This window comes from Mesoplodon mirus (assembly GCF_964341445.2).
Source record: "Mesoplodon mirus genome assembly, chromosome: 4".
NCBI lineage: Eukaryota > Metazoa > Chordata > Mammalia > Artiodactyla > Ziphiidae > Mesoplodon > Mesoplodon mirus.
In genome coordinates this window covers 45,293,301-45,320,875 of record NC_138979.1, presented here as the reverse complement: position 1 = coordinate 45,320,875, position 27,575 = coordinate 45,293,301, and the positions used below count along the sequence as shown (strand labels likewise).

Below are 27,575 nucleotides of genomic sequence, written 5' to 3'. Positions count from 1 at the left end.
AATGTCACGCAGGCCTCTGCCATAGCAGGCTCGCCCAGCATTCCGTACCCCTCCCTTCCACCCCCTCTCCCCCCGCAGCCTGAGTGAGCCAGAGTCCCCTAATCAGCTGTTACTTTAACCCCATCCTGTTTGAGCAAATAACAGATACCCTCAGGTGGGGTCAAATCCAAAGCTGAACCACAGGAGCTGCGACCAAATAGAGAAGGGGAGATTTCACCCAGCAACCTGAGGAGCAGTGGATTAAATCTCTACAATCAACTTGATGGACCATGCATCTCTGGAATACCTGAATAGAAAATGGTTAATCACAAAATTGAGACACTGGATTTTGGGAGAAACTGTAGACTTGGGGTATGCTTTCTGCATCTAATTTGTTTCTGGGTTTTATGTTTATCTTAGTTTAGTATTTAGAGCTTACTATCACTGGTAGATTTGTTTATTGATTTGGTTGTTCTCTTTTTTTTATATATATATACATATATATATACTTTTCCTTTTTCTCTTTTGTGAGTGTGTATGGGTATGTTTATTTCTGTGATTTTGTCTGTATAGCTTTGCTTTTACCACTTGTCCTAACGTTCTGTCTGTCCCTTTTTTTTTGTTTCTTTGGAGTTGTTTTAGTATAGTATTTAGCACTTATTATCATTAGTGGATTTGTTTTTTGGTTTGCCTGCTCTCTTCTTTCCATTTTTCTTTTTTCCTTTTTATTACTTTTTAATTTTTAACAATTTTTTATATTAATAACTATTTTATTTTATTCTTTCTTTCTTTCTTTTCTTCACCCTTTTCTTCTGAGTTGTGTGGCTTACACAGTCTTCATGACAGGCCTGTGCCTGTGAGGTGAGAGAGCCGAGGTCAGGACACTGGTCCACCAGAGACCTCCCAGCCCCATGTAATATCAAATAGTGAAAGCTCTCCTAGAGATAGCCATCTCAACGCTAAGATCCAGCTCCACCCAACAACCAGCAAGTTACAGTGCTGGACACCCTATGGCAAACAACTAGCAAGACAGGAAAACAACCCCACCCACTAGCAGAGAGGCTGCCTAAAATCATAATAAGGTACAGACATCCCAAAACACATCACTGGACATGGTCCTCCCTAACAGACAGACACGATGCAACCTCATCCATCAGAACACAGGCACCATTCTGTTCCACCAGGAAGGCTACACAAACCACTGCACCAACCTTAGACACTGGGGGCAGACACCAAAAACAATGGGCACTACAAACCTGCAGACTGCAAAAAGGAGACCCCAAACACAGTAAGTGAAACAAAATGAAAAGACAGAGAAACACACAGCAGATGAAGGGGCAAGGTTAAAACCCACCAGATGAAACAAATGAAGAGGAAATAGGCAGTCTACCTGAAAAAGAATTCAGAGTAATGATAGTAAAGATGATCCAAAATCGTGGAAATAGAATGGAGAAAATACAAGAAACGTTTAACAAGAAACTAGAGGAACCAAAGAGCAAACAAACAAAGATGAACAACACAATAAATGAAATTAAAACTTCTCTAGAAGGAATCGATAGCAGAATAATTGAGGCAGAAGAATGGGTAAGTGAACTGAAAGATAAAATAGTGGAAATAACTACCACAAAGCAGAATAAAGAAGAAAGAACGAAAAGAATTGAGGACAGTCTCAGAGACTTCTGGGACATTAAAAGAATCAACTTTCGAATTATAGGGGTCCAAGAAGAATAAAGGGAAAAATAAGGGGCTGAGAAAAAATTTGAAGACATTATAGTTGAAAACATCACTAATAAGGGAAAGGAAATAGTCAGTCAAGTCCAGGAAGCAAAGAGAGTCCCATACAAGATAAATCCAAGGAGAAACACACCAAGACACATATTAATCAAACTATCAAAAATTACATACAAAGAAAAAATATTAAAAACAGTGAGGGAAAAACAACAAATAACATACAAGGTAATCCCCATAAGGTTAACAGCGTATATTTCAGCAGAAACTCTGCAGGCCAGAAGGGAGTGACAGGGCATACTTCAAGTGATGAAAGGGAAAAACCTACAACCAAGATTACTCTACCCACCAAGGATTTCATTCAGATTTGAAGAAGAAATTAAAACCTTTAGAGACAAGCAAAAGCTAAGAGAATTCAGCACCACCAAACCAGCTCTACAACAAATGCTAAAGGAATTTCTCTAAGAAGGAAACATAAGAGAAGAAAATGACCTACAAAAACAAGCCTAAAACAATTAAGAAAATAGTAAAAGGAACATACATAACGATAACTACCTTAAATATAAATGGATTAAATGCTCTAACCAAAAGACATAGACTGGCTGAATGGATTAAAAAACAGGACCCGTATATATGCTATCTACAAGAGACCCACTTCAGGGACACATACAGACTGAAAAAGATATTCCATGCAAAGGGAAATAAAAACAAAGCTGGAGTAGCAATTCTCATATCAGACAAAACAGACATTAAAATAAAGACTATTACAAGAGACAAAGAATGACCTACATAATGATCAAGGGATCAATCCAAGAAGAAGATATAACAATTGTAAATATTTATGAACCCAACATACGAGCACCTCAATGCAGAAGGCAAATGCTAACAGCCATAAAAGGGGAAATCGACACTAGCAAAATTGTATTCAGGGACGTTAACACCCCACTTTCACCAAAGGACAGATCATCCAAAATGAAAATAAATAAGGAAACACAAGCTTAAAATGATACATTAAACAAGATTGACTTATTTGATATTTATAGGACATTCCATCCAAAAACAAGAGAATACACTTTCCTCTCAAGTGCTCATGGAACATTCTCCAGGATAGATCACACCTTGGGTCACAAATCAAGTCTTGGTAAATTTAAGAAAATTGAAATCATATCAAGTATCTTTTCCAAGCACAATGCTATGAAACTAGATATCAATTACAGGGAAAACTCTGTAAAATATACAAACAAAGGGAGGCCAAACAATACACTATTAAATAAGCAAGAGATCACTGAAGAAATCAAAGAGGAAATAAAAATTACCTAGAAAAAAATGACAATGAAAACACGACGACCCAAAACCTATGAGATGCAGCAAAAGCAGTTCCAAGAGAGAAGTTTATAGCAATACAATCCTACCTCAGGAAACGAAAAACATCTCAAAGAAACAACATTACACCTAAAGCAATTAGAGAAAGAGGAACAAAAATCCCCAAAGTTAGCAAAAGAAAAAAATCATAAACATCCATTCAGAAATAAATGAAAAAGAAATGAAGGAAACGATAGCAAAGATCAACAAAACTAAAAGCTAGTTCTTTCAGAAGATAAACAAAATTAACAAACCTTTAGCCACACTCATCAGGAAAAAAAGGGAGAAGACTGAAAACAACAGAATTGAAATGAAAATGGAGAAGTAACAACTGACACTTCAGAAACACAAAGGATCATGAGAGATTACTACAAGCAACTCTATGCCAATAAAATGGACAATCTGGAAGAAATGCACAAATTCTTAGAAAAGCACAACATTCCGAGACTGAATCAGAAAGAAACAGAATATATAAACAGACCAATCACAAGCACTGAAATTGAAACTGTGATTAAAAATCTTCCAACAAACAAAAGCCCAGGACCAGATGGGTTCACAGGCGAATTCTATCAAACATTAAGAGAAGAGCTAACACGTATCCTTCTCAAACGCTTGCAAAATATAAAAGAGGGAGGAACACTCCCAAACTTATTGTATGAGGCCACCATCACCCTGATACCAAAACCAGACAAAGGTGTCAAAAAAAAAACTACAGGCCAATATCATTGATGAACATAGATGCAAGCATCCTCAACAAAATACTACAAAACAGATTCCAACAGCACATTAAAAGGGTCATACACCATGATCAAGTGGGGTTTATCCCAGGAATGCAAGGATTCTTCAATATATGCAAATCAATCAATGTGATACACCATATTGACAAACTGAAGGAGAAAAACCATATGATCATCTCAATAGATTCAGAAAAAGCTTTTGATGAAATTTAACACCCATTTATGATAAAAACCCTCCAGAAAGTAGGTATAGAGGGAACTTTCCTCAACATAATAAAGGCCATGTATGACAAACCCACAGCCAACATCATTCTTAATGGTGAAAAAATGAAAGCATTTCCTCTAAGATCAGGAACAATACAAGGTTGTCCACTCTCACCACTATTATTCAACATAGTTTTGGAAGTTTTAACCAAAGCAATCAGAGAAGAAAAACAAATAAAAGGAATCCAAATCAGAAAAGAAGTAAAGCTGTCAATGTCTGCAACTGACAAGATACTCTACATAGAAAATCCTAAAGACACTACCAGAAAAATACTAGAGCTAATCATTGAATTTGGTAAAGTAGCAGGAGACAAAATTAATGCACAGAAATCTCTTGCATTCCTATACACTAATGATGAAAAATCTGGAAGAGAATTTAAGGAAACACTCCCATTTACCACTGCAACAAAAAGAATAAAATACCTAGGAATAAACCTACGTAAGGAGACAAAAGACCTGCATGCAGAAAACTGTAAGACACTGATGAAAGAAATTCAAGATGATACAAACAGATGTAGAGATATGCCATGTTCTTGGATTGGAAGAATCAACATTGTGAAAACGACTATACTACCCAAAGCAATCTACAGATTCAATACAATCCCTATCAAACTACCAATGGCATTTTTCACAGAACTAGAACAAAACTTTTCACAATCTGTATGGAGCACAAAAGACCCAGAATAGCCAAAGCAATCTTGAGAAGGATAAAAATGGAGGTGGAGGAATCAAGTCTCCTGGATTTCAGACTATACTACAAAGCTACAGTAATCAAGACAGTATGATACCGGCACAAAAACAGAAACATAGAGCAATGGAACAGGATAGAAAGATCAGATATAAACCTACACACACGGTCACCTTATTTTTGATAAAGGAGGCAAGAATATACAATGGAGAAAAGACAGCCTCTTTCACAAATGGTTCTGGGAAAACTGGACAGCTACATGCAAAAGAATGAAATTAGAACACTCCCTAATGCCATACACCAAAATAAACTCAAAATGGATTAAAGGAGGACCTTCAAGATGGCGGAAGAGTAACACGTGGAGATCACCTTCCCCTCCACAAATAAATAAGAAATACATCTACATGTGAAACAGCTCTTATAGAACATCTACTGAATGCTGGCAGAAGACCTCAGACCTCCCAAAGTGCAAGAAACTCCCCAAGTACCTGCATGGGGCAAAAGGAAAAAGAAAAAAAAAAAGAGACAAAAGAATAGGGAAGGGAGCTGCACCACTGGGAGGGAGCTGTGAAGGAGGAAAGGTTTCCACACACTAGGAAGCCCCTTCATGGGCAGGGAATGTGGGTGGCGGAGGGGGGGAGCTTCGGAGCCACGGAGGAGAGTGCAGTAACAGGGGTGCGGAGGGCAAAATGGAGAGATTCCCGCATAGAGGAATGGTGCCGACCAGCACTCACCAGCCCGAGAGGCTTGTCTGCTCAACTGCCGGGATGGGCGGGGGCTGGGAGCTGAGGCTCGGGCTTCAGAGGTCGGATCCCAGGGAAAGGACTGGGGTTGGCTGCATGAACACAGCCTGAAGGGCCTAGTGCACCACAGCTAGCCGGGAGGGAGTCTGGGAAAAAGTCTTGACCTGCCAAAGAGGCCAGAGAATTTTTCTTCCCTCTTTGTTTCCTCGTTAGTGAGGAGTGGGGATTAAGAGAGCGGCTTAAAGGACCTCCAGAGACGGGCATGAGCTGCGGCTAACAGCGCGGACCCCAGTGACAGGCACGGGACGCTAAGGCTGCTGCTGATGTCACCAAGAAGTCTGTGTGCAAGCACAGGTCACTCTCCACACCTCACCTCCTGGGAGTCTGTGCAGCCTGACACTGCCAAGGTCCCGTGATCCAGGGACAACTTCCCCAGGAGAATGCATGGCATGCCTCAGGCTGGTGCAACGTCACGCCGGCCTCTGCCACTGCAGGCTTGCCACACATACGTACACCTCCCTCCCCCCAGCCTGAGTGAGCCAGAGTCCCCGAATCAGCTGCTCCTTTAACCCCGTCCTGTCTAAATGAAGAACAGACACCTCAGGCGTCCTACATGCAGAGGCAGATCCAAATCCAAAGCTGAACCCCGGGAGCTGTGTGAACAAAGAAGAGAAAGGGAAATTTCTTCCAGTAGCCTCAGGAGCAGTGGATTAAATCTCCACAATCAACTCGATGTACCCTGCATCTGTGGAATACCTGAATAGACAACGAATCATCCCAAATTGAGGAGGTGGACTTTGCAAGCAAAGATATATATATATTTCCCCTTTTTCTCTTTTTGTGAGTGTGCATGTGTATGCTTCTGTGTGTGATTTTGTCTGTATAGCCTTGCTTTTACTATTTGTCCTAGGGTTCTGTCTCTGTGGTTTTTTTTTTTACTTAAAAACTTTTTTTCCTAATAATTATTTTTTGTTTTAATAACTTTATTTTATTTTATCTTCTTTCTTTCTTTCATTTTTTCTTTCTATTTTTTCTCCCTTTTATTCTGAGCTGTGTGGATGAAAGGCTCTTGGTGCTCCAGCGAGGCATCAGGGCTGTGCCTCTGAGGTGGGAGAGCCAACTTCAGGACACTGGTCCACAAGAGACCTACCAGCTCCATGTAATATCAAACGGCAAATATCTCCCAGAGATCTCCATCTCAAAGCCAAGACCCAGCTTCACTCAATGACTAGCAAGCTACAGTGCTGGACACCCTATGCCAAACAACCAGCAAGACAGGAACACAACCCCATCAGTTAGCAGAGAGGCTGACTAAAATCATAATAAGGCCACAGACACCCCAAAACACAACAGCAGACGTGGACCTGCCCACCAGAAAGACAAGATCCAGCCTCATCCAACAGAACACAGGCACTACTCGCCTCCATTAGGAAGCCTACATGATGAAGGAGCAAGGTAAAAACCCACCAGACGTAACAAATGAAGAGGAAATAGGCAGTCCACCTGAAAAATAATTCAGAATAATGATATTTATAGATGATCCAAAATCTTGGAGATAGAATAGAGAAAGTACAAGAACCATTTAACAAGGACCTAGAAGAACTAAAGAGCAAACCAACAGTGAAGAGTAACACAATAAATGAAATTAAAAATTCTTTAGAAGGGAACAATAGCAGAATAACTGAGGCAGAAGAATGGATAAGTGACCTGGAAGATAAAATAGTGGAAATAACTACTGCAGAGCAGAATAAAGAAAAAAGAATGAAAGAACTTAGGACCGTCTGAGAGACCTCTGGGACAACATTAAATGCACCAACATTCGAATTATTGGGGTCCCAAAAGAAGAAGAGAAAAAGAAAGAGACTGAGAAAATATGTGAAGACATTATAGTTAAAAATTTCCCTAATATGGGAAAGAAAATAGTGAATCAAATCTAGGAAGCAAAGAGAGTCCCAGACAGGATAAATCCAAGGAGCAACATTCCAAGATACACATTAATCAAACTATCAAAAATTAAATACAAAGAACAAATATTAAAAGCAGCAAAGGAAAAACAATAATTAACACACAAGGGAATCCCCATAAGGTTAACAGCTGACCTTTCAGCAGAAACTCTGCAGGTCAGAAGGGATTGGCAGGACATATTTAAAGTGATGAAGGAGAAAAAACTACAACCAAGATTACTCTACCCAGGAAGGATCTGATTCAGATTTGATGGAGAAATTAAAACCTTTACAGACATGCAAAAGCTAAGACAATTCAGCACCACAAAACCAGCTTTACAACAAATGCTAAAGGAATTTCTCTAAGCAGGAAACACAAGAGAAGGAAAAGACCTACAATAACAAACCCAAAACAGTAAAGAAAATGGGAATGGGAACATACATATCGATAATTATCTTAAATGTAAATGGATTAAATGCTCCAAAAAAAGACATAGATGGGCTGAGTGGATACAAAAACAAGACCTGTATATATATCCTGTCATCAAGATACCCACGTCAGACCTAGGGACACACATAGACTGAAAGTGCAGGGATGGAAAAAGATATTCCATGCAACTGGAAATCAAAAGAATGCTAGAGTGGCAATTCTCATATCAGACAAAATAGACTTTAAAATAAAGACCATTACAAGAGACAAAGAAGGACACTACATAATGATCAAGGGATCGATCCAATAAGAAGGTATAACAATTGTAAATATTTATGAACCCAACATAGGAGCACCGCAATACATAAGGCAAATACTAACAGCCATAAAAGGGGAAATCGACAGTAACACAATCATAGTAGGGGACTTTAACACCCCACTTTCACCAATGGACAGATCACCCAAAATGAAAATAAATAAGGAAACATGCTTTAAATGATACATTAAACAAGATGGACTTAATTGATATTGATAAGACATTCCATCCAAAAACAACAGAATACACATTCTTCTCAGATGCTCATGGAACATTCTCCAGGAAAGACCATATCTTAGGTCACAAATCAAGCCTTGGTAAATTTAAGAAAATTGAAATTGTATCAAGCATCTTTTCCAACCACAGTGCTATGAGACTAGATATCAATTACAGGAAAAAAATCTGTAAAAAATACAAGCACATGGAGGCTAAACAATACACTACTTAATAACCAAAAGATCAGTGAAGAAATCGAAGAGAAAAACAAAAAATACCTGGAAACAAATGACAATGAAAACACGATGACCCAAACCTATGGGATGCAGCAAAAGCAGTTCAAAGAGGGAAGTTTATAGCAATACAATCCTACCTTAAGAAGCAAGAAACACCTCAAATAAACAACCTAACCTTACACTTAAAGCAATTAGAGAAAGAAGAACAAAAAAAAAAAAAACCCAAAGTTAGCAGAAGGAAAGAAATCATAAAGATCCGATTAGAAATAAATGAAAATGAAATGAAGGAAATGATAGCAAAGATCAATAAAATTAAAAACTTTTTATTTGAGAAGATAAACAAAATTGATAAACCATTAGCCAGACTCATCAAGAAAAAAAGGGAGAAGCTTCAAATCAACAGAATTAGAAATAAAAAAGGAGAAGCAACCACTGACACTGCAGAAATACAAAGGATCAGGAGAGATTACTACAAGCAACCCTATGCCAATAAAATGGACAACCTGGAAGAAACGGACAAATTATTAGAAATGCATAACCTTCTGAGACTGAACCAGGAAGAAATAGAAAATATGAACAGACCAATCACAAGCACTGAAATTGAAACTTTGATTAAAAATCTTCCAGCAAACAAAAGCCCAGGACCAGATGGCTTGACAGGCAAATTCTCTCAAACATTTAGAGAAGAGCTAACACCTATTTTTCTGAAACTCTTACAAAATATAGCAGAGGGAGGAACACTCCCAAACTCATTCTTCGAGGCCACCATCACTCTGATACCAAAACAAGACAAAGATGTCACAAAGAAAGAAAACTACAGGCCAGTATCACTGATGAACATAGATGCAAAAATCTTCAACAAAATACTAACAAAGAGAACGCAACAGCACATTAAAAGGATCATACACCATGATCAAGTGGGGTTTATCCCAGGAATGCAAGGATTCTTCAATATACGCAAATCAATAAAGTGACATACCATATTAATTAACTGAAGGAGAAAAACCATATGATCATCTTAATCGATTCAGAAAAAGCTTTCAACAAAATTCAGCAACCATTTATGAAAAAACCCTACAGAAAGTAGGCAGAGAGGGAACTTTCGTCAACATAATAAAGGCCATATACGACAAACCCACAGCCAACATCATTCTCAATGGTGAAAAACTGAAACCATTTCAACTAAGATCAGAAAGAAGACAAAGTTGCCCACTCTCACCACTATTATTCAACATAGATTTGGAAGTTTTTTTCACAGCAATCAGAGAAGAAAAAGAAATGAAAGGAATCCAAATCAGAAAAGAAGTAAAGCTGTCACTGTTTGCAGATGACATGATACTATACATAGAGAATCCTAAAGATGCTACCAGAAAAATACTAGAGCTAATCAATGAGTTTGGTAAAGTTGCAGGATACAAAATTAATGCACAGGAGTCTCTAGCATTCCTATACACTAATGATGAAAAATCTAAAAGTGAATTTAAGAAAACACTTTTCTTTACCATTGCAACAAGAAGAATGAAATATCTAGGAATAAACCTATCTAAGGAGACAAAAGACCTGTATGCAGAAAACTATAAGACACTGATGAAAGAAATTCAAGATGATACAAACAGATAGAGAGATATACCATGTTTTTTGGACTGGAAGAATCAACACTGTGAAAATGACTATACTACCCAAAGCAATCTACAGATTCAATGCAAGCCTTAACAAACTACCACTGGCATTTTTCACAGAAGTAGAACAAAAAAATTCACAATTTGTTTGGAAATGCAAAAAACCCCGAATAGCCAAAGCAATCTTGACAAAGATAAAGGGAGCTAGAGGAATTATCCTCCCTGACTTCAGACTATACTACAAAGCTACAGTAATCAAGACAGTATGGTACTGGCACAAAAACAGAAATATAGATCAATGGAACAGGATAGAAAGCCCAGAAATAAACCCACGCATATATGGTCACCTTATCTTTGATAAAGGAGGCAAGAATATACAATGGAGAAAAGACAGCCTCTACAATAAGTGGTGCTGGGAAAACTGGACAGATCCATGTAAAAGTATGAAATTAGAATACTCTCTAAAACCATACACAAAAATAAACTCAAAATGGATTAAAGACCTAAATGTAAGGCCAGACACTATAAAACTCTTCGAGGAAAACATAGGCAGAACACTCTATGACATAAATCACAGCAAGATCCCTTATGACCCAGCTCCTAGAGAAATGGAAATAAAAACAAAGATAAACAAATGGGACCTAGTGAAACTTAGAAGCTTTTGCACAGCAAAGTAAAACATAAAGGGGACGTGCTGACAACCCTCAGAATGGGAGAAAATGTTTGCAGATGAAGCAACTGACAAAGGATTAATCTCAAAAATTTAGAAGTAGTTCATACAGCTCAATATCAGAAAAACAAACAGCCCAATCAAGGGCTATTCAGAAAGAAGCTTTCACCATTTTACAGCATCATTTTTTTTTAGGCATCAACACTGTCCTTGGCAAAAAAAAAAAAAAGTCATTTTCTTTTGTGTGTGTTTTTATTCCTTTCAGTGAGTGCATAACATTTACAAAAATACACACCAGCAGCAGTCATTCCTAAGGGCTATTAATTCTGTACCTAGGCAAACACTCTGCCACCAATAAATACTAAGGAATATGATGCAAATGACCGAACCAATACATACTGCTTAACACAAACTAGCTTATCCTTCAAATGAAGGTCAGAAGACCTGGATGAATGTTTCTCCAAAGAAGATATACAGATTGCCAACAAACACATGAAAGGATGCTCAACAGCGCTAATGGCTAGAGAGATGCAAATCAAGACTACAATGAGGTATCACCTCACACCAGTCAGAATGGCCATCATCAAAATATCTACAGACAATGGATCCTGGAGGGGGGAAACCTCGTGCACTGTTGGTGGGAATGTGAATTGGTATGGCCACTGTTGAAAGCAGTGTGGAGGTTCCTTGGAAAACTAGACGTAGAGCTACCATGCAACTCAGCAGTCCCACTGCTGGGCATGTACCTTGAGAAAACCATAATTCAAAAAGAGTACTGTATCACAATGTTCATTGCAGATTTATTTACAATAGCCAGGACATGGAAGCAACCTAAGTGTCCATCGACAGATGAATGGATAAAGAAGATGTGGCACATATATACAGTAGAATATTACTTAGCCATAAAAAGAAACGAAATTGAGTTATTTGTAGTGAGGTGGATGGACCTAGAGTCTGTTATACAGAGTGAAGTAAGTAGTCAGAAAGAGAAAAACAAATACCGTATGCTAACACATATATATGGAATCTAAAAAAAAAAAAAAGTTTCTGAAGAACCTAGTGGCAGGACAGGAATAAAGACACAGACATAGAGAATGGACTTGAGAACACAGGGAGGGGGAAGGGTAAGCTGGGACAAAGTGAGAAAGTGGCATGGACATATATACACTACCAAATGGAAAATAGATAGCTAGTGGGAAGCAGCTGTGTAGCACAGGGAGATCAGCTCGGTGCTTTGTGTCCACCTAGATGGGTGGGATAGGGAGTGTGGGAGGGAGATAAAAGAGAGAGGAGATATTGGGGTATATGTATACATATAGCTGATTCACTTTGTTATAAAGCAGAAATAAACACACAATTGTAAAGCAATTATACTCCAATAAAGATGTTACAAAAAAAAAAATGGAAAGAAAGAAAGCAGGCTCATAGCTCTAACAATGAGTAGTGGCTTTAAAGTAGTGTATCTCAACAGTTCCCGTTCAAATGTAAATTACATAAAGATGACCAGTGCTAAAGTATATGTTGTTTGTTAAGCATGCCAATGTAAGAAACAATGACCTAATGTTTTTCTGTCGTTTGGTATTATAGAGGCATGACTATTGTCTAAGAGAATCTCAAATTTTGTGAGACACCTTGGGCTTCATTTTAAAATAAATGAAAGACTTGTTAAACACTCAGTTAAAATGTATTTCCTTGACAGAAATCACCTCTAGAGGATGATTTAATCCTTAGTGCTTGACATGAAATTCCCGATTGTTTAGGGGTGAACAGGTGGTCTGTCAGAATATTAAGAATATATATATTTGCATAAACAGATGAAAAGCATCTAAATCTCTCAGAATTCTCATGTTGTAAACAGGTTTTTTGCCCGACCTCATGCTAAACATGTGGAATAGCGTGCTCCTTTGTAAAAGGGAGCAGACCCTCATTCTTACTGTCACAAATAGGAAAATTGCTTTTATGTTAGATGGATGGTTGAATATACCATGTGGGAACAGATCCTCCAGGTCCTTGATCAATCACTTGTCCAAACAGGAAAACTAATCCCTTTCCTCCAAAACATGAATGCTCCAAAACAAAAGAGATTTTTATGGAACAAATAGGACTAATACCTTGTGCCCTCATAGCAAATGTTCTCTCGTAAAAAGGAAGAAATATTTACAGTAAGCAGGGGGTACCCTGGAGGACTGGAAGGTTTGGTATTAATGTTCAGGTTATTTACTAGCAGAATAGATTCAGGCTCCTGCTTATGAGGAGAAATACACAAGAGGAAAATTTAATAATGTACATCCAGACTCTATGGCTTAATAATACAACCCCTTTATTTATTTGTGCTCCAAATCTGTCTTCAGAGAAATGGGAGTATGCTTGAAAGAAACCAAGCAATCTCTAGTAAAGGAGCAAGATTATGAATTTACCTGGGGATCTGGCTAAGCATAAGGGGACTTTAAATATCAAAAGAAACTGTGATTTGATTCCTTTTTCTGATCCAATGTTGTCTAGGGAAGTCCAAAGAATTAAACAGTTTTGTCCTTTCCCAAACTTTTAAGTATCCATACTATATAGAGAGTACATACGTTTCTTCCTTGAAGCTGAGTTTCTTAATTTTGTGTTTTAAAAATAAGAGGGGATACTTCTGAGATAGGCTTGATATATCTAGGTCTGTTTTATTGTTGTTTGGTTGGTTTTCTGGTTATGTTTCTTGATTCCCTCCAGCAAGGTTTCAAAACAACAGATATTACCGATTCAATAGGCAACGAGTTTAAATTCAAAGATAAATTGGTTATTCATCAAGTCTTTTTTGTTGTGGCTGCATTATTCATTGGCCAACAATAGTTTAGGACAAGTTACAAATGTATCATGTGGAAAATATGATCAAAATCATCTCTGAAAGTTGTGTTTCAAAACTTGACAAAAGAATGCCAGTACTCTGAAATTTCTCCAGATTACAAGAAATGAGCATTCAATACAGTATGCTCTAAAACACTTAAATGCAACATAATTGGTAGAATAGATACCTATGCCAGCTTAATTAAACATTCAAGTTCCACTTTGCTTGTTTTTGGCAACTGAAAATTTCTGACATGAAGAAATATGCCAGGAGAGGTTAATAAATGTAATTCTGATAAACAATTTCTGTTTCTCATACATTCAATTACAAATATGTTCTGCTTTTCTATTATGCACCCAGAACTTCTTACAAAGCACTAGTAAAAGATGTGTAACTCCTTGATTCAAGATTTCAATTTGTAAATCTTTGTATAGAATTCAAGTACCCCTCTAAGGCACTCCAGTCTCTTTATCTCTCTTAAGCATGATTATATTGCTATATATACAATTATGATAGCTACATACTGATATAAAATGAGTACATATGTATTTTCCTATTAAAATAATTAATTTCATCAACTAATGATCACTAATGAATAGTAAATGAAAAGATTATACCTATGTTGGTAGCAAATTTTTTTAGGAGTTATCAGATTGTCAAACAATAGGATTTTTTTAAAAAATACTCTGGTGAGATGATAATTTTTGTGCCATAAAAGCAAAAATTGCAGTGGACAAAATTAAATAGGAGAGCAACATTTTATTCAAGGCTATGCAATAGGGAAGAGAAACCAGAACTTAGTCTGAACTTAACTTCACTGAAATAAAAAATGAGAAAGTTTTTAAGAGCTGAGGTGGATTGATGGAGGGGAAAGTTTCTAAGAGCTGGAGTGGGGGGAATCCCAGTCATGTGTGTTTGCTAATTGGCCTTACCCAAAGCAACAATAAACTTTCTCTCACTCTCATGACAGGAGGTAGCAGTACAACTTTGAGTAAGGCAGCTACCCAAGTTACGATCCTATGCTCCCACAGAGACTGAGAAACAAGAGCTATCTTCCTTGATGAGGCCATTTGAAAGGGATGTCTCCCAGGTCCTTGAGAAAGCTGGTCCCAGGCTGAAAAACTGGCAAGAGGCTTTAAAATTTTTTATATCTCAAAAGGACAGAGAAAAAATATAGTAAGTTTTCTAAAATAAATGCTCTGAGGAAAGGAAAGGTAGGGCCCTCTGAGGTTAGACTTTCTGGATTCTGTAAGGGCCAAGGTGAGGGGGAGGCCTGGGGTCTAGAGACAGAAAGAAGCCTGTCTATAAAGTTTTGTCAAGCTGAGGGAAATGTCAAGGCCACCTTGATGAGTACTCAGTGCTAATAGAAACACTTAATAAATAAAAATATCAATATCAAATCAAATGTGTAACCAGTAGTAGAGGTAATGTGCCACAGTTTGTTACTGTCAAAGTGCAATTGTCAATTTATCCCACAAAAAGCAGGCATTCTTTTTTCCTTATGTTTATCTACCTTGCTCTCACTCTTTAGACAAGCAGTTGGCAATCTAAAGTCCACAGCCAAACTCACCCCATAGATTTTGTTTTTAAAAGAGTTTTATCAGAGCACAGCCATGCTATTTTGTTTACTTAGTATCTACAGCTGCTTATGCACTAGGAATGTAGAACTGAGTGGCTGTGACAGACACCATAGGACCCACAAAGCTGAAAATACTTACTCTCTGGCCTTTCCAAAAAAAAAAAGCCGACCTCTGCTTCAGACAATTTTCAATGTGAGCAGGGGCTTTGTCTCACTGTCTTATAAGTATGATGAGATCCAAATTCACCTGCAAGTCACTGGATACCAAAAAAGCATCCAAAAATTTTTTTATTGTTATTGTTTACTTAAGTTAAAAAAGTAATAGAAAAATGAAAGTAATAAGTTGAAGGATCTATGATTCTTCTGTTTTAAACTACCATACATTTACCATTTTTTTCTGTATTAACATGGTTGTGCTTCTCAGAATATCAGAAACATGGCGATGAAGAAATCTGACATCAGCTCACAGAGATATTTTGGAATAAATTTAACTTGATCCTTTCTTTTACTGGGATTCTTTCCAGAAGATTTTTGTTTTGTTTTGTGGGTTTTTTTAAACATAGTTCTCTTGGCAGTACAGTTCATTTACTTTAGACTATTAAATCATAGTTACATTTTAATTGTAATCAAATTTTATACTAGTTGCTCTGATGAGTTCTTATAGCCATTGACATGGGACAGAGCAGAGAGTAGTCACAGACTTCATCATGGCTGCCCAGTTTCAAAATAGGTTGCCTCAAAAGGAATGAACTCCCAGAGATTGGATGAAGATGGTGGAGTAGTAGGATATGGTGCTCACCTTCTCCCACAGATACATCAAAAATACATCTACATGTGCAACCGTTCTCACAGAACATCTACTGAATGCTGGCAGAAGATCTCAGACTCCCAAAAGGGCAAGAAAATCTCCATATAACTGGGTAGGACAAAAGAAAAAAAGGAAAAAAAAAAGAGAGAGAGAGAGAAAGGAATCAGCACGGGACCTGCAGCCCAGAGAGGAAGCCGTGAAAGAGGGAAGGTTTGCGTACCCTGGGAAGTCCCCTCACTTGCAGGGCAATCAGCCAGGACAGAGGGGGAGCTTTGGAGCCTCAGAGGAGAGCACAGTAACTGGTTTATGTAGGGCAAAGCAGAGAGAGACCTTCACAGATGGTAGGTGCCACTGCCCTGCACTCCCCAGCCTGAGATGCTCATCTGCTGGGGCTGGCAGGGTCTGGGTGCTGAGGCTTGGGCTTTGGAGGTCAGGTCCTGGGTGAAGACTGTGGTTGGCTTTGTAGAGACAGCTTGAGGGGGCTAGGGTGTGGTGTAACACAACTGAGGGAGTATGGGAAGAAGTCTGGGCCTGCCAGAGAGACAAGGCACCATTGTCTGGGGGCACATGAGGAGAGGGGCAGGACCAAAATAGGAGCTTCCTTTTCCAGGAGAGTGCTCTCAGGTGGCAGGGCACTGCCTACACGAGCTCCAGGGGCAAGCGTGAGACACGGCTGCCATTTCAGACTCCAGAGGTGGACGCAGACCACAGCTGCTGCTGAGGATCCCATGACTGGGCACCAACTGCTGCCCCCACCTTCCCGGGAGTGCATACAGGCCATGCACCTGCACACCCCCTCTATCAAGGGGATAACGGCCAGCACACAGTGAGGAAAGAGATGGCAAGCATCCAAACCAAAAACAGCCCCTATGGCAAAAAATATTAAATCCATACAAGTTATGCAGTGATGCTTCCACATATAAATAGCCCTCCAAGACTACAGTAGATAATTGTTTCTCTTAAACTCACAGAGTAAGAGAAATGTAAGCAAAATGAAGAAGTAGAGGAATGATTCTCACTTAAAAGACCAAGAGAATTCCCCTGAAAGAGGAAACAATGAAACAGACTTCTTCAGTCTAATAGACAGAGTTCAAAAAGGAAGTAATGAAAATACTGAAGGAATTAAGAAAGGCTATTGATAGAAATGCAGATTGCTGTAAAAAGGAACTAGAAACTATAAAGAGGAGTCAAGAAAAATTAGAAAATTCATTTGCCAAGATGAAAGCTGAGCTAAAGGCAATGAATAGCAGAATGAATAATGCAGAAGAAGAAATTAAGTGATCTGGGAGATAAAATAATGAAAATTAGCCAATCAAAACAGCAGATTGAAAACCAAATTTTAAAAAATGAAAGCAATATAGGAGACCTATGGGATAATATAAAGCATGCCAATCTATGCATAATAGGGATCCAGAAGGAGAAGAAAGAGAAAAAGGGATTGAAAATGTATTTGAAGAAATTATGGCTGAAAACTTCCCAAACCTAAATAAGGAAACAGATATCTAGATATAGGAAGCATAGAGGGTCCCAAACAAGATGAACCCAAACAGACCTACACCAAGACATAGTATAATAAAAATGGCAAAGTTAAAGATAAAGAGAGGATTCTAAAGGCAGCAAGATAAAAACAAAGTGTTAATTACAAGGGAACCCCCATAAGGCTATCAGCTGATTTCTCTACAGAAACTCTACAGACTAGAAGGGAGTGGCAAAATATACTCAAAGTCTTGAAAGAGAAAAATCTGCAACCTAGAATACTGTACCAAGCAAGATTATCATTTAAAATAGGAGAAATAAAGAATTTCTAAGACAAGCAAAAACTAAAAGAATACAGGAATACTAAACCTACCTTAAAAGAAATGTTGAAAGTTCTTCTCTAAATAGAAAAGAAACAAGCAGATATAGGAAGGAGGAAATCACAATTGGAAAGTAAATCACTTAAATTAGCCAGTATACAGATGATTAAAGAAAAAAAAACTACTCTGAAAGCAATGATAAACACATGGAACAGGAAAAGGATAAACATGAAGATGTAAAAAAGAACATCAAAATCATAAAATGTGTGGAAGGAGAGTAATAAAATGGAAAATGTAGATTATTTTTTTTAAGAATGTGCATGTAGATTCTTTTTTTTAGAATGTGTTTGAGCCTATATGACTATCAGTCTAAAGCAAGCAGATAAAGGGGTTAACATACTTGAAAAACAGGGCAGCCACAAATCAAAAACATAAAATAGATTCACAAAACCCCAAAAGAACACAAGCATAAAATAAAAGGAAATCATCAAACCACAGAAAGAAAAACAAAGGAACAAAGAAGAAACACAGAATCAACTGGAAAACAAGGTTTAAAATGGCAATAAATACATATGTATCAATAAATATCTTAAATGTTAATGGGCTGAATGCTTCAATTAAAAGATATAGAGTGGCAGACTGGATAAAAAAACTAGAGTCTACAATATGCTGCCTACAAGAGACACACCTTAGAGCAAAGGACACACATAGATTGAAAGTGAGGGGATGGAAAAAGATATTTCATGCAGATGGAAATGACAAGAAAGCAGGAGTTGCAATATTCATATCAGACTTTAAAACAAAGGCCATAAAGAAAGATAAAGAAGGACACTATATAATGGTAAAAGGATCAATACAAGAAGAAGATTTTACACTCATCAATGTATATACACCTAATATAGGAGCACCCAGATACATAAAACAAATACTAACAGACATAAAGGGAGAAATTGATGAGAATACAACAATAGTAGGAAATGTTAACACCCCACTCACATCAATGAACAGATCTAGACAGAAAATCAATGAGGTAACAGGATCCTAAATGATACAATAGAACAGTTAGTCTTAATTGATATTTTCAGGACATTACATTTAAAAAAAAAGAATACATATCCTTTTCAAGGGCACATGGAACATTCTCTAGGATTAACCACATACTAGGGCACAAAACTAACCTCAAAAAACTTAAGAGTATAGAAATTATTTCAAGCATCTTCCCTGACCACAATGGCCTGAAACTAGAAATCAACCATGGGAAAAGAAATGAGGAAAAAACGATTAAATGGAGACTACACAACATGCTACTAAAAAACCAGTGGGTCAACTAGGAAACCAAAAAGCAAATTTAAAAATACCTTGAGACAAATGACAATGAAAACACAACTATACAAAATCTATCGGATGCAGCAAAAGCAATTTTTAGAGGGAAGTCCATAGTGATACATGTCTTCCTCAAAAAACAACAAAAATCTCAAATAAACAAGCTAACCTACCATCTAAAAAATTAGAAAAAAAAGAACAGACAAATCCTAACATCATCAGAAGGAAGGAAATAATAAGAATCAGGGTAGGGCTTCCCTGGTGGCACAGTGGTTGAGAGTCCGCCTGCCGATGCAGGGGTCACGGGTTTGTGCCCCGGTCCGGGAGGATCCCGCGTGCCATGGAGCGGCTGGGCCCGTGGGCCGTGGCCGCTGAGCCTGCGCGTCCGGAGCCTGTGCTCCGCAACAGGAGAGGCCACAGCGGTGAGAGGCCCGCATACCGGAAAAAAAAAAAAAAAAAAGAATCAGGGTAGAAATAAATAAAATAGGGGTTAAAAAATAGGAAAAAAATCAATTAAACCAAGAGCTGGTTCTTTGAAATGGTAAAAAAATTGACAAATCTCTGGCCAGGATAATCAAGAAGACAAGAGAGAGAACCCAAATAAACAAAATAAGACATGAAAAGAAGAAATCTCAACTGATACTGCAGAAATACAAAAAATCGTAGGAGAATACTATGATCAATTATATGCCAACAAATCTGACAACCTAGAAGAAATGGACAACTTCCTAGAAACATACAGCCCACCAAAATTGAATCAAGAAGAAATAGATAATCTGAACAAACCGATCACTAGAAATAAATTAGAATCTGTAATTAAAACAAAACAAAACAAAAAAACCTCCCTACAAACAAAAGTCTAGGACCAGATGGCTTCACAGGAGAATTCTACCACACATACAAAGAACTTATTCCAATCCTCCTTAAACTCTTCCAAAAGATTGAAGAGGAGGGACCACTCTCAAAGACATTTTATGAAGCCACCATCACACTGATAACAAAACCAGACAAAGATACCACCAAAAAAGAAAATTACAGGCCAATATCTTTGATGACTATAGATGCAAAAATTCTCAACAAAATATTAGCAAATCAAGTCCAACAACAGATTAAAAAGATCATACACCACAACCAAGTGGGATTCACCCCAAGTTCACAAGGATGGTTCAACATATGCAAATTAATCAATATAATACACCACATTAGCAAAAGAAAAGTCAAAAACAACATGATCATCTCAATAGATGCAGAAAAAACATTTGACAAAATTCAATATCTAATCATGGTAAAAACTCTTACAAAAGTGGGTATAGAGGGAACATATCTCAACATAATAAAAACTGTTTATGACAAACCCACAACCAATATAACACTCAATGGTGAAAAGCTGAAAGCCATCCTGCTAAAATCTGGGACAAGCCAAGGATGCCCACTCTCACCACTTCTATTCAATATAGTATTGGAAGTCCTAGTCACAGCAATCAGACAAGAAAAAGAAATAAAAGGTATCCAAATTGGAAGGGAAGAGGTAAAATTGTCACTATATGCAGGTGACATGATACTATATATAGAAAACCCTAAGGACTCCATACAAAAACTATTAGATCTAATATATGAATTCAGCAAAGTGGCAGGATACAAGATTAACATTCAGAAATCAGTTACATTCTTTTACACTAACAATGAAATATCAGAAAGGGAATGTAAAAAAAAAAAAAACCTTTTAAAATTGCACCAAAAAAATAAAATGCCTAGGAATAAGTCCTGACCAAGGAGGTGAAAGACTTTTATGCTGAGAATATTAAAACATTAATAAAGGAAATAAAAGAGGATTCAAAGAAACGGAAAGATATCCCATGCTCTTGGATTGGAAGAATTAATATTGTTAAAATGGCAATACTACCCAAAGCAATCTACAGATTTAATGTGATCCCTATCAAAATACCCATGATATTTTTCACAGGAGTAGAACAAATAATCCAAAAATTTATATGGAACTATAAAAGATGCAGAATTGCCAAAAGAAATCCTGAGGAAAAAAAACAAAGCAGGAGGCATAACTCTCCCAGACTTCAGACAATACTACAAAGCTACAGTAATCAAAACAGTGTGGTATTGGTACAAAAACAGATATACGGATCAATGGGGGAAAACAATGGAAAGCCCAGAAATAAACCCACACACCTATGGCCAATTTATCTTCAACAAAGGAGGCAAGAGTATAAAATGGGAAAAAGACAGACTCTTCAGCAATTGGTGCTGGGAAAGTTGGACAGATGCATGTAAGTCAATGAAGTTAGAACGCACCCTCACACCATGCTCAAAAATAAACTCAAAATGGCTTAAAGACTTATTTAACATAAGACATGACATGATAAACTCCTATAAGAGAGCACAGGCAAAACATTCTCTGACATAAATCATACCATGTTTTTGTAGGTCAGGCTCCCAAGGCAATAGAAATAAAACCAAAAATAAACAAATGGGACCTAATCAAACTTACAAGCTTTTATGCAGCAAAGGAAACCATACAACCCAATTGAAAAATGGGCAGAAGACCTTAATAGACATTTCTCCAAAGATGACATACAGATGCCAATAGGCACATGAAAAGATGCTCAACATCACTAATTATTAGAGAAATGCAAATCAAAGCTACAATGAGGTACCACCTCACACCAGTCAGAATGGCCATCATTAAAAAGCTTATAAATAACAAATGCTGGAGAGAGTATGGAGAAAAGGGAATGTTCCTACACTGTTGGTGGGAATGTAAGTTGGTGCAGCCACTGTGGAAAACAGTATGGAAGTTTCTCAGAAAACTAAAATTAGAACTACCATATGATCCAGCAATCCCACTCCTGGGCATATACCCAGAAAAAACTACAATTCAAAAAGATACAAGTACCCCTATGTTCATAGCAGCACTGTTCACAATAGCCAAGACATGAAAACAACCTAAATGTCCATTGACAGATGAATGGATAAAGAAGATGTAGTATGTACATACAATGGAATACTAAAAAATAATGAAATAATGCCATTTGCAGCAACATGGATGTAACTAGAGATCATAATACTAAGTGAAGTCAGAAAGAGAAAGACAAATACCATATAGTATCACTTATATGTGGAATCTAAAACATGGAACAAAAGAACCTACCTACAAAACAGAAACAGACTCACAGACATAAAGAACAGACTTGTGGTTGCCAAGGGGGAGTGGGAAAGGGAGAGGGGTCAACTGGGAGTCTGGGGTTAGTAGATGCCAACTATTACATTTAGAATGGATAAACAGCAAAGTCCTAATGTATACCATGGAGAACTATATCTAATCTCCTGGGATAAACCATAATGGAAAAGAAGATAAAAAAGAATGGATATATGTGTATAACTGAGTCACTCTGCTTTACAGCAGAAATTAGCACAACATTGTAAATCAATTATACTTCAATTAAAAGAAAAAGGAGTGAGCTCCCTATTATTGCAGGTGAGCAAACAAAGGGATGATAACAACTAGTGAGGGATGCAAAAACAGGGTTTCCTGATTCAGAGGGAGGTTCAATTGGGCGACCTCTAAGTTCTTCTTCATACCTAAGAATCTATAAGCCTTTGTTGTTTAGCTTTAGGACATTCTGTAAACTGAAAAAGCACACACTATCAGAAAATTTTAAAAAATCATTCTTACATATGATGTTCTAGAAATATGACTGCTGATTAAATTCTCTGAGCAATAAACCTTGAAGATTTTGGTCCAATATATCCATCAAGTTGGCTGAAAATGATTGACTATCTGGGTCAGCATTTATTCTGTTCACATGAAAATATGATTTGATCTCTAATATGAAAGAATAGTCCTGATACATGTACAGAGTTTACATATTATATATGGTTTATATCTGAACAGAATGCATTTATAAACTTAGACCAGGTTTCAAAAGATAAACTCTGGACAAGTAATATAACCCCATTCTGAATCCTTACTGAAACTCCTCAGTAAGGGGTGTGTTTCTGTATGGCTCACTTTTACAGGATCACATTTACTCTAGTATTTGGGTTCTATGGGTGGTCAATAAATCTTGATTTCACCAAATTAGCAGCACTGAGATAAATATAGGAAGGAAGGATATAGTCTAAAGTTACGGTCAACACCGTAAGGACTCTAGATGTGTCTCTGATGCTAACAGGCTTTGTAACGTTGGACGACGCACTTTAATCATCAGGCTTTAGTTTTCTCAGATATCAAGTAAGGCATTGGTTCTCTAACTTCAGAGTGTATGAGAATCATGTGTTGGGAATATTAAAACACAGATTGCTGGGCCTCACCTTTAGAGTTTCTGATTCAATAGGTCTGAAGTAAGGTAGAAATTTTACATTTCTAAGTTCCCAGGTGCTGCTGATGCTGCTAGTCAAAGAACAGCACATGGGAATGGAATAAGAATTGAGAAGATGATGGTAGTGAGTTACCAAATCCTTAATACTTTATAGCTGTAATAGAGAAAGTAGCCCGCATGCAATCAATTACATCCAAAATGTAACTGTCCTTTTAATCAAAATTTCATTTGATTTAGAGGGAAATGAACACTCTTACTATTCCCCCTTTGGATTTCAACAGAGATTTTGATCATGTAAATGTTCTATAATACTTACGTCATAGCCTGATAAATGGATTCAATCCCGTAACGCATGGCAAATTCATCGACTATTTCTTGGGAGGCATCATCAAAGAAAACCTTCCAGGCTTCATCCCCTTTGACCTCTGGGATTTTCACTCCACCATTAGATTTCACTTCAGTCAAATAATGGAACAAATTCTAAAAGTAAGTGGTTTTCAAATGTTCAGTTTTCTTAGACTAGGCCAGATATATTTAACTGTAACTTTCAGTAAATTATACTTATAATTGCATATAATGTTTCATCAGCATCTATAAACAATAGAAATGTCTCAGATTTTCGTTCTAACGTACCTCATCTTTATACAAATTCTGATTTTATTTCTGTCTAAGTTTATACGGAATCAATGATTTAAGTGTTTCAGATATACCAAATCATTTTAGAAGGAAGTAAATGTTTTTTCATGTAAACATTTCTACATGCTGGAACACCTCTTGCATTCATGGGCTCTGAGTAAATTATAAAGCTCTGGATGAATAATGTGTTTTGGCTATGTTAATACAGAATCTAGGTATGCAAATAATACTAAAGGACTTTGGTGGCAAAATGGTATGAGTCATGACAATGAATTCAGGTTGAAAATAAATATTTTTAGAATTTTGTAATGAAAAAACATCACTACAAAGAATTCCTTTCTGCTTCGAAGAAGTTGAGAAACTGCTGCAGCCTGGGTCACTGAAGGACTCTATTGGATTTCATTTCTTTTTGTGTCTTGGACCAACAGAAAAGACTCTGAAAAGCAAAGCATGATGCTGTTCCTGTGATCCTAAATCTCTGCCCACATTTTAAGGCCAGTGTTGGCTCCCCATCCTTCCAGTTCAAGGGACTTATTGGTATTGGTCTAAAAACTGAACCACCTTTCTTGATGGATTATCACTGGCTACACTGTAGTCAGGAAATTAAGGCTTGGTTCTATATCTAATGACTGTACAATGTACAAATGACTTAAATTTGTTCCTCATTTCCTTCTTTAGTAAAATGGAGGTGAAAATAATTACATATATACATTTTCATAGATATATTTAGGAAAAATAATGTACAAAGAGCAAAGATTCTCCCAGCTATCTTTTTCTTTCTTAGGAAGGTACTTCCTCTGTACCCTTTGAACATGGGAAAAGGCATATTCCTCAGCTTCACATCATATTTTTTGATACATGGGGTGTGTCATTTGTATCAGGGAAAAGCTCTGGTGACATGTCTAACTAAGCTCTCAGTTGCAAAGCATCCAATAATAAAAGCCCAAGATTATCTGTCTGTGCATTTACGCTGAGGCACAAACGGGAACTGATGAATCTGCCCTTTTGACTCAAACTGGGTGGTCTCTACCTCTCTCTAAGCCAACCAGGCTCCTTCTTTTGGGTAGTATATTCTCTACTATCCATGGATGGAAAACTACATTCTGATACTTGCCACCCAGATGTATTTGTGTAAAGGGTAGTTAAAATGGAGGAGGCTTTAGTATGTATAAAGCCCTCTGTTGTACTCAGTAAAAAAAGACAAAATTACTGCTAATTACATTGGCTCCCCAAAGCCATTGTTACAACGTCAGAATTTTTATATTTAATAGATAATACTCCTAATTAAATCTTCAACAAAATCTGAACACTTACTCAGAATTCTCAAAAACTATCATGATTTGGATCCTCTCCTCCATTACTAAAGTACTATATATTTAAAATGCTTCCAAAATATCATGACTTATTTCTTCAATGAATGCTTTCTAATATTCTTCTTCCTCCCTGGAAGAACGGTAATTTAATTTGGTCTACTTGTTCATTATCACCTTATTGCCTCATTTATTAAAACCCGCCTCATATGTTTGTTCTAAATCTCATTCAAAGGCAAACAGCTTGGGCTTCCCTGGTGGCGCAGTGGTTGAGAGTCCACCTGCCGATGCAGGGGACACGGGTTCGTGCCCCAGTCCGGGAAGATCCCACATGTCGCAGAGCAGCTGGGCCCGTGAGCCATGGCTGCTGAGCCTGCGCGTCCAGAGCCTGTGCTCCGCAAAGGGAGAGGCCACAACAGTGAGAAGCCCACGTACCTCAAAAAAAAAAAAAAAAAAAAAAGACAACAGGCTCTCTCTTCAGGGGGTGATACATAGGCTAGGTGATACCCTAGCACATCCCTTGCTATAGTATAGAGTAAGAACTTCAGGGACAATTTTACAAACCTAATTCAATTCTATTTTTAAAACAAATATTTTGTTGCATGATCCATAAACAATACAATCCTTCTAGGTTTTGTTATTAATACAATTCAATTTACTTACCTCATGTAAACATGTATATTGTAAATGATACGGAGCAACCTTCTCCTCTCCTTTTATTTCCACATTGATTTTCAATCGAATAGCCCCAGACACAGCTGATTTATCTGTCCGTTTCTCTGATAAAGCAAAAAGTAATTGGTCAGTCATTTTTGACATCATGTTTCTTATACAAGTTCTCGAAAGCTTTAAAAAAGGGCTTATATTACTAAAAGCCATTTTTCTAGATCAGGTTTGATTAACCATAATGATTCTGCTAAATACAATTTAAAATAATGTGCCTAATATGTCACTGGGATTGTCAAACTGTAATATAAATATTTCAAATAGAAAAGGTCAATCAGAAGACCTTACCATTCTGATATAAATTTCTGTGTACTAGATCAGTTTATACAATGAAATTAATTATTTGGGCAATTAAAAGAAAAATAACTAAAAGAAAAAATTAATCAGGAAAAGTATTTTATCTAAAAGCCCCACTCTTTCTTTCTGTCCTTGAACAAATGAGTCAAAGCTCTAACAAAAATATTTGTTATTAGGTTTCTTTGTCAGTGATTCATGAAGACCTATAGTCTACAGCCTGTGTTTACTTATGTGTTAGATTCACTCTTTCTTTGAATGGAATCAGTATGTAGCCACTTCAGTCTAATAATGTGTGTGTAAGTGTATGCATGTGTGTCTAATATGAACTGAGTAGTAGCTCTGAGAGAAAGAAAAGCATAGTCACAAAATTCCTAGGGTGTGAATGTAGGTAGGAGACCTATGTCTGATACCTACTTCCCTGATGAAACACATAAAGAAGCAAGCTGACTCATCTCAAAAACAAAAGATAAAGAGATAGAGTGATACAAAGACCTCTTTAATTTCCCCTTTTTCTAAGCATAACTGTATTTTTAGTCAAATAAGATACAGTTAAATCACATAGTCCACTTTCTTCTTGTGGAATGTCTGATGACTTTCATCGTTAATATTTAATAGTCATTGTGTTGTGAAGATTCTTCCCTTAGGACTGCCAGGATCTTGAGAGTTTCTCCTATTGGTTGGGAGATCGTTGGTTCTCAACAAATGCTGAAGTTCTCTGCTGAAGCCAAGAGAAAGTCAAGTCCTGAGACCTTTTTGTCACAGACCTTTTCCTGGAACCACAGGGGAACACTTTAACTACCATCATCACAATGGATCCATGGGACACAGGCTCTGCTTAGATAGCTGCCTAGGACTTTTGGCCAAGTCCTCCTCTGCATGGTGGAATGAATTCTAAGTAATGAGGAAGGAGGAACATTGTACAAAGAATGAAAGTATGGTATTAATGGGGATGGAACCCACTGTGGGATTTTATACAAAGCTAAGACCTGTTCTCTCTCTTTCTAA

General features: G+C 37.3%; 1 protein-coding gene across 1 annotated transcript in view; it reads right to left on the bottom strand.

Moving 5' to 3' along the window:
* The window catches only part of UNC13C (unc-13 homolog C), a gene marked incomplete at its 3' end in the record, with an annotated part of 622,886 nt that overhangs the window by 304,358 nt on the left and 290,953 nt on the right, over positions 1-27,575 (bottom strand). Inside the window, exons 12-13 of the mRNA XM_082618350.1 lie at positions 26,211-26,326; positions 23,918-24,081 (exon numbers count right to left, since the gene is read on the bottom strand). Of these exons, the coding sequence (XP_082474476.1) occupies positions 23,918-24,081; positions 26,211-26,326 (280 nt within the window). The remainder of the gene's footprint in view (positions 1-23,917; positions 24,082-26,210; positions 26,327-27,575) is intronic.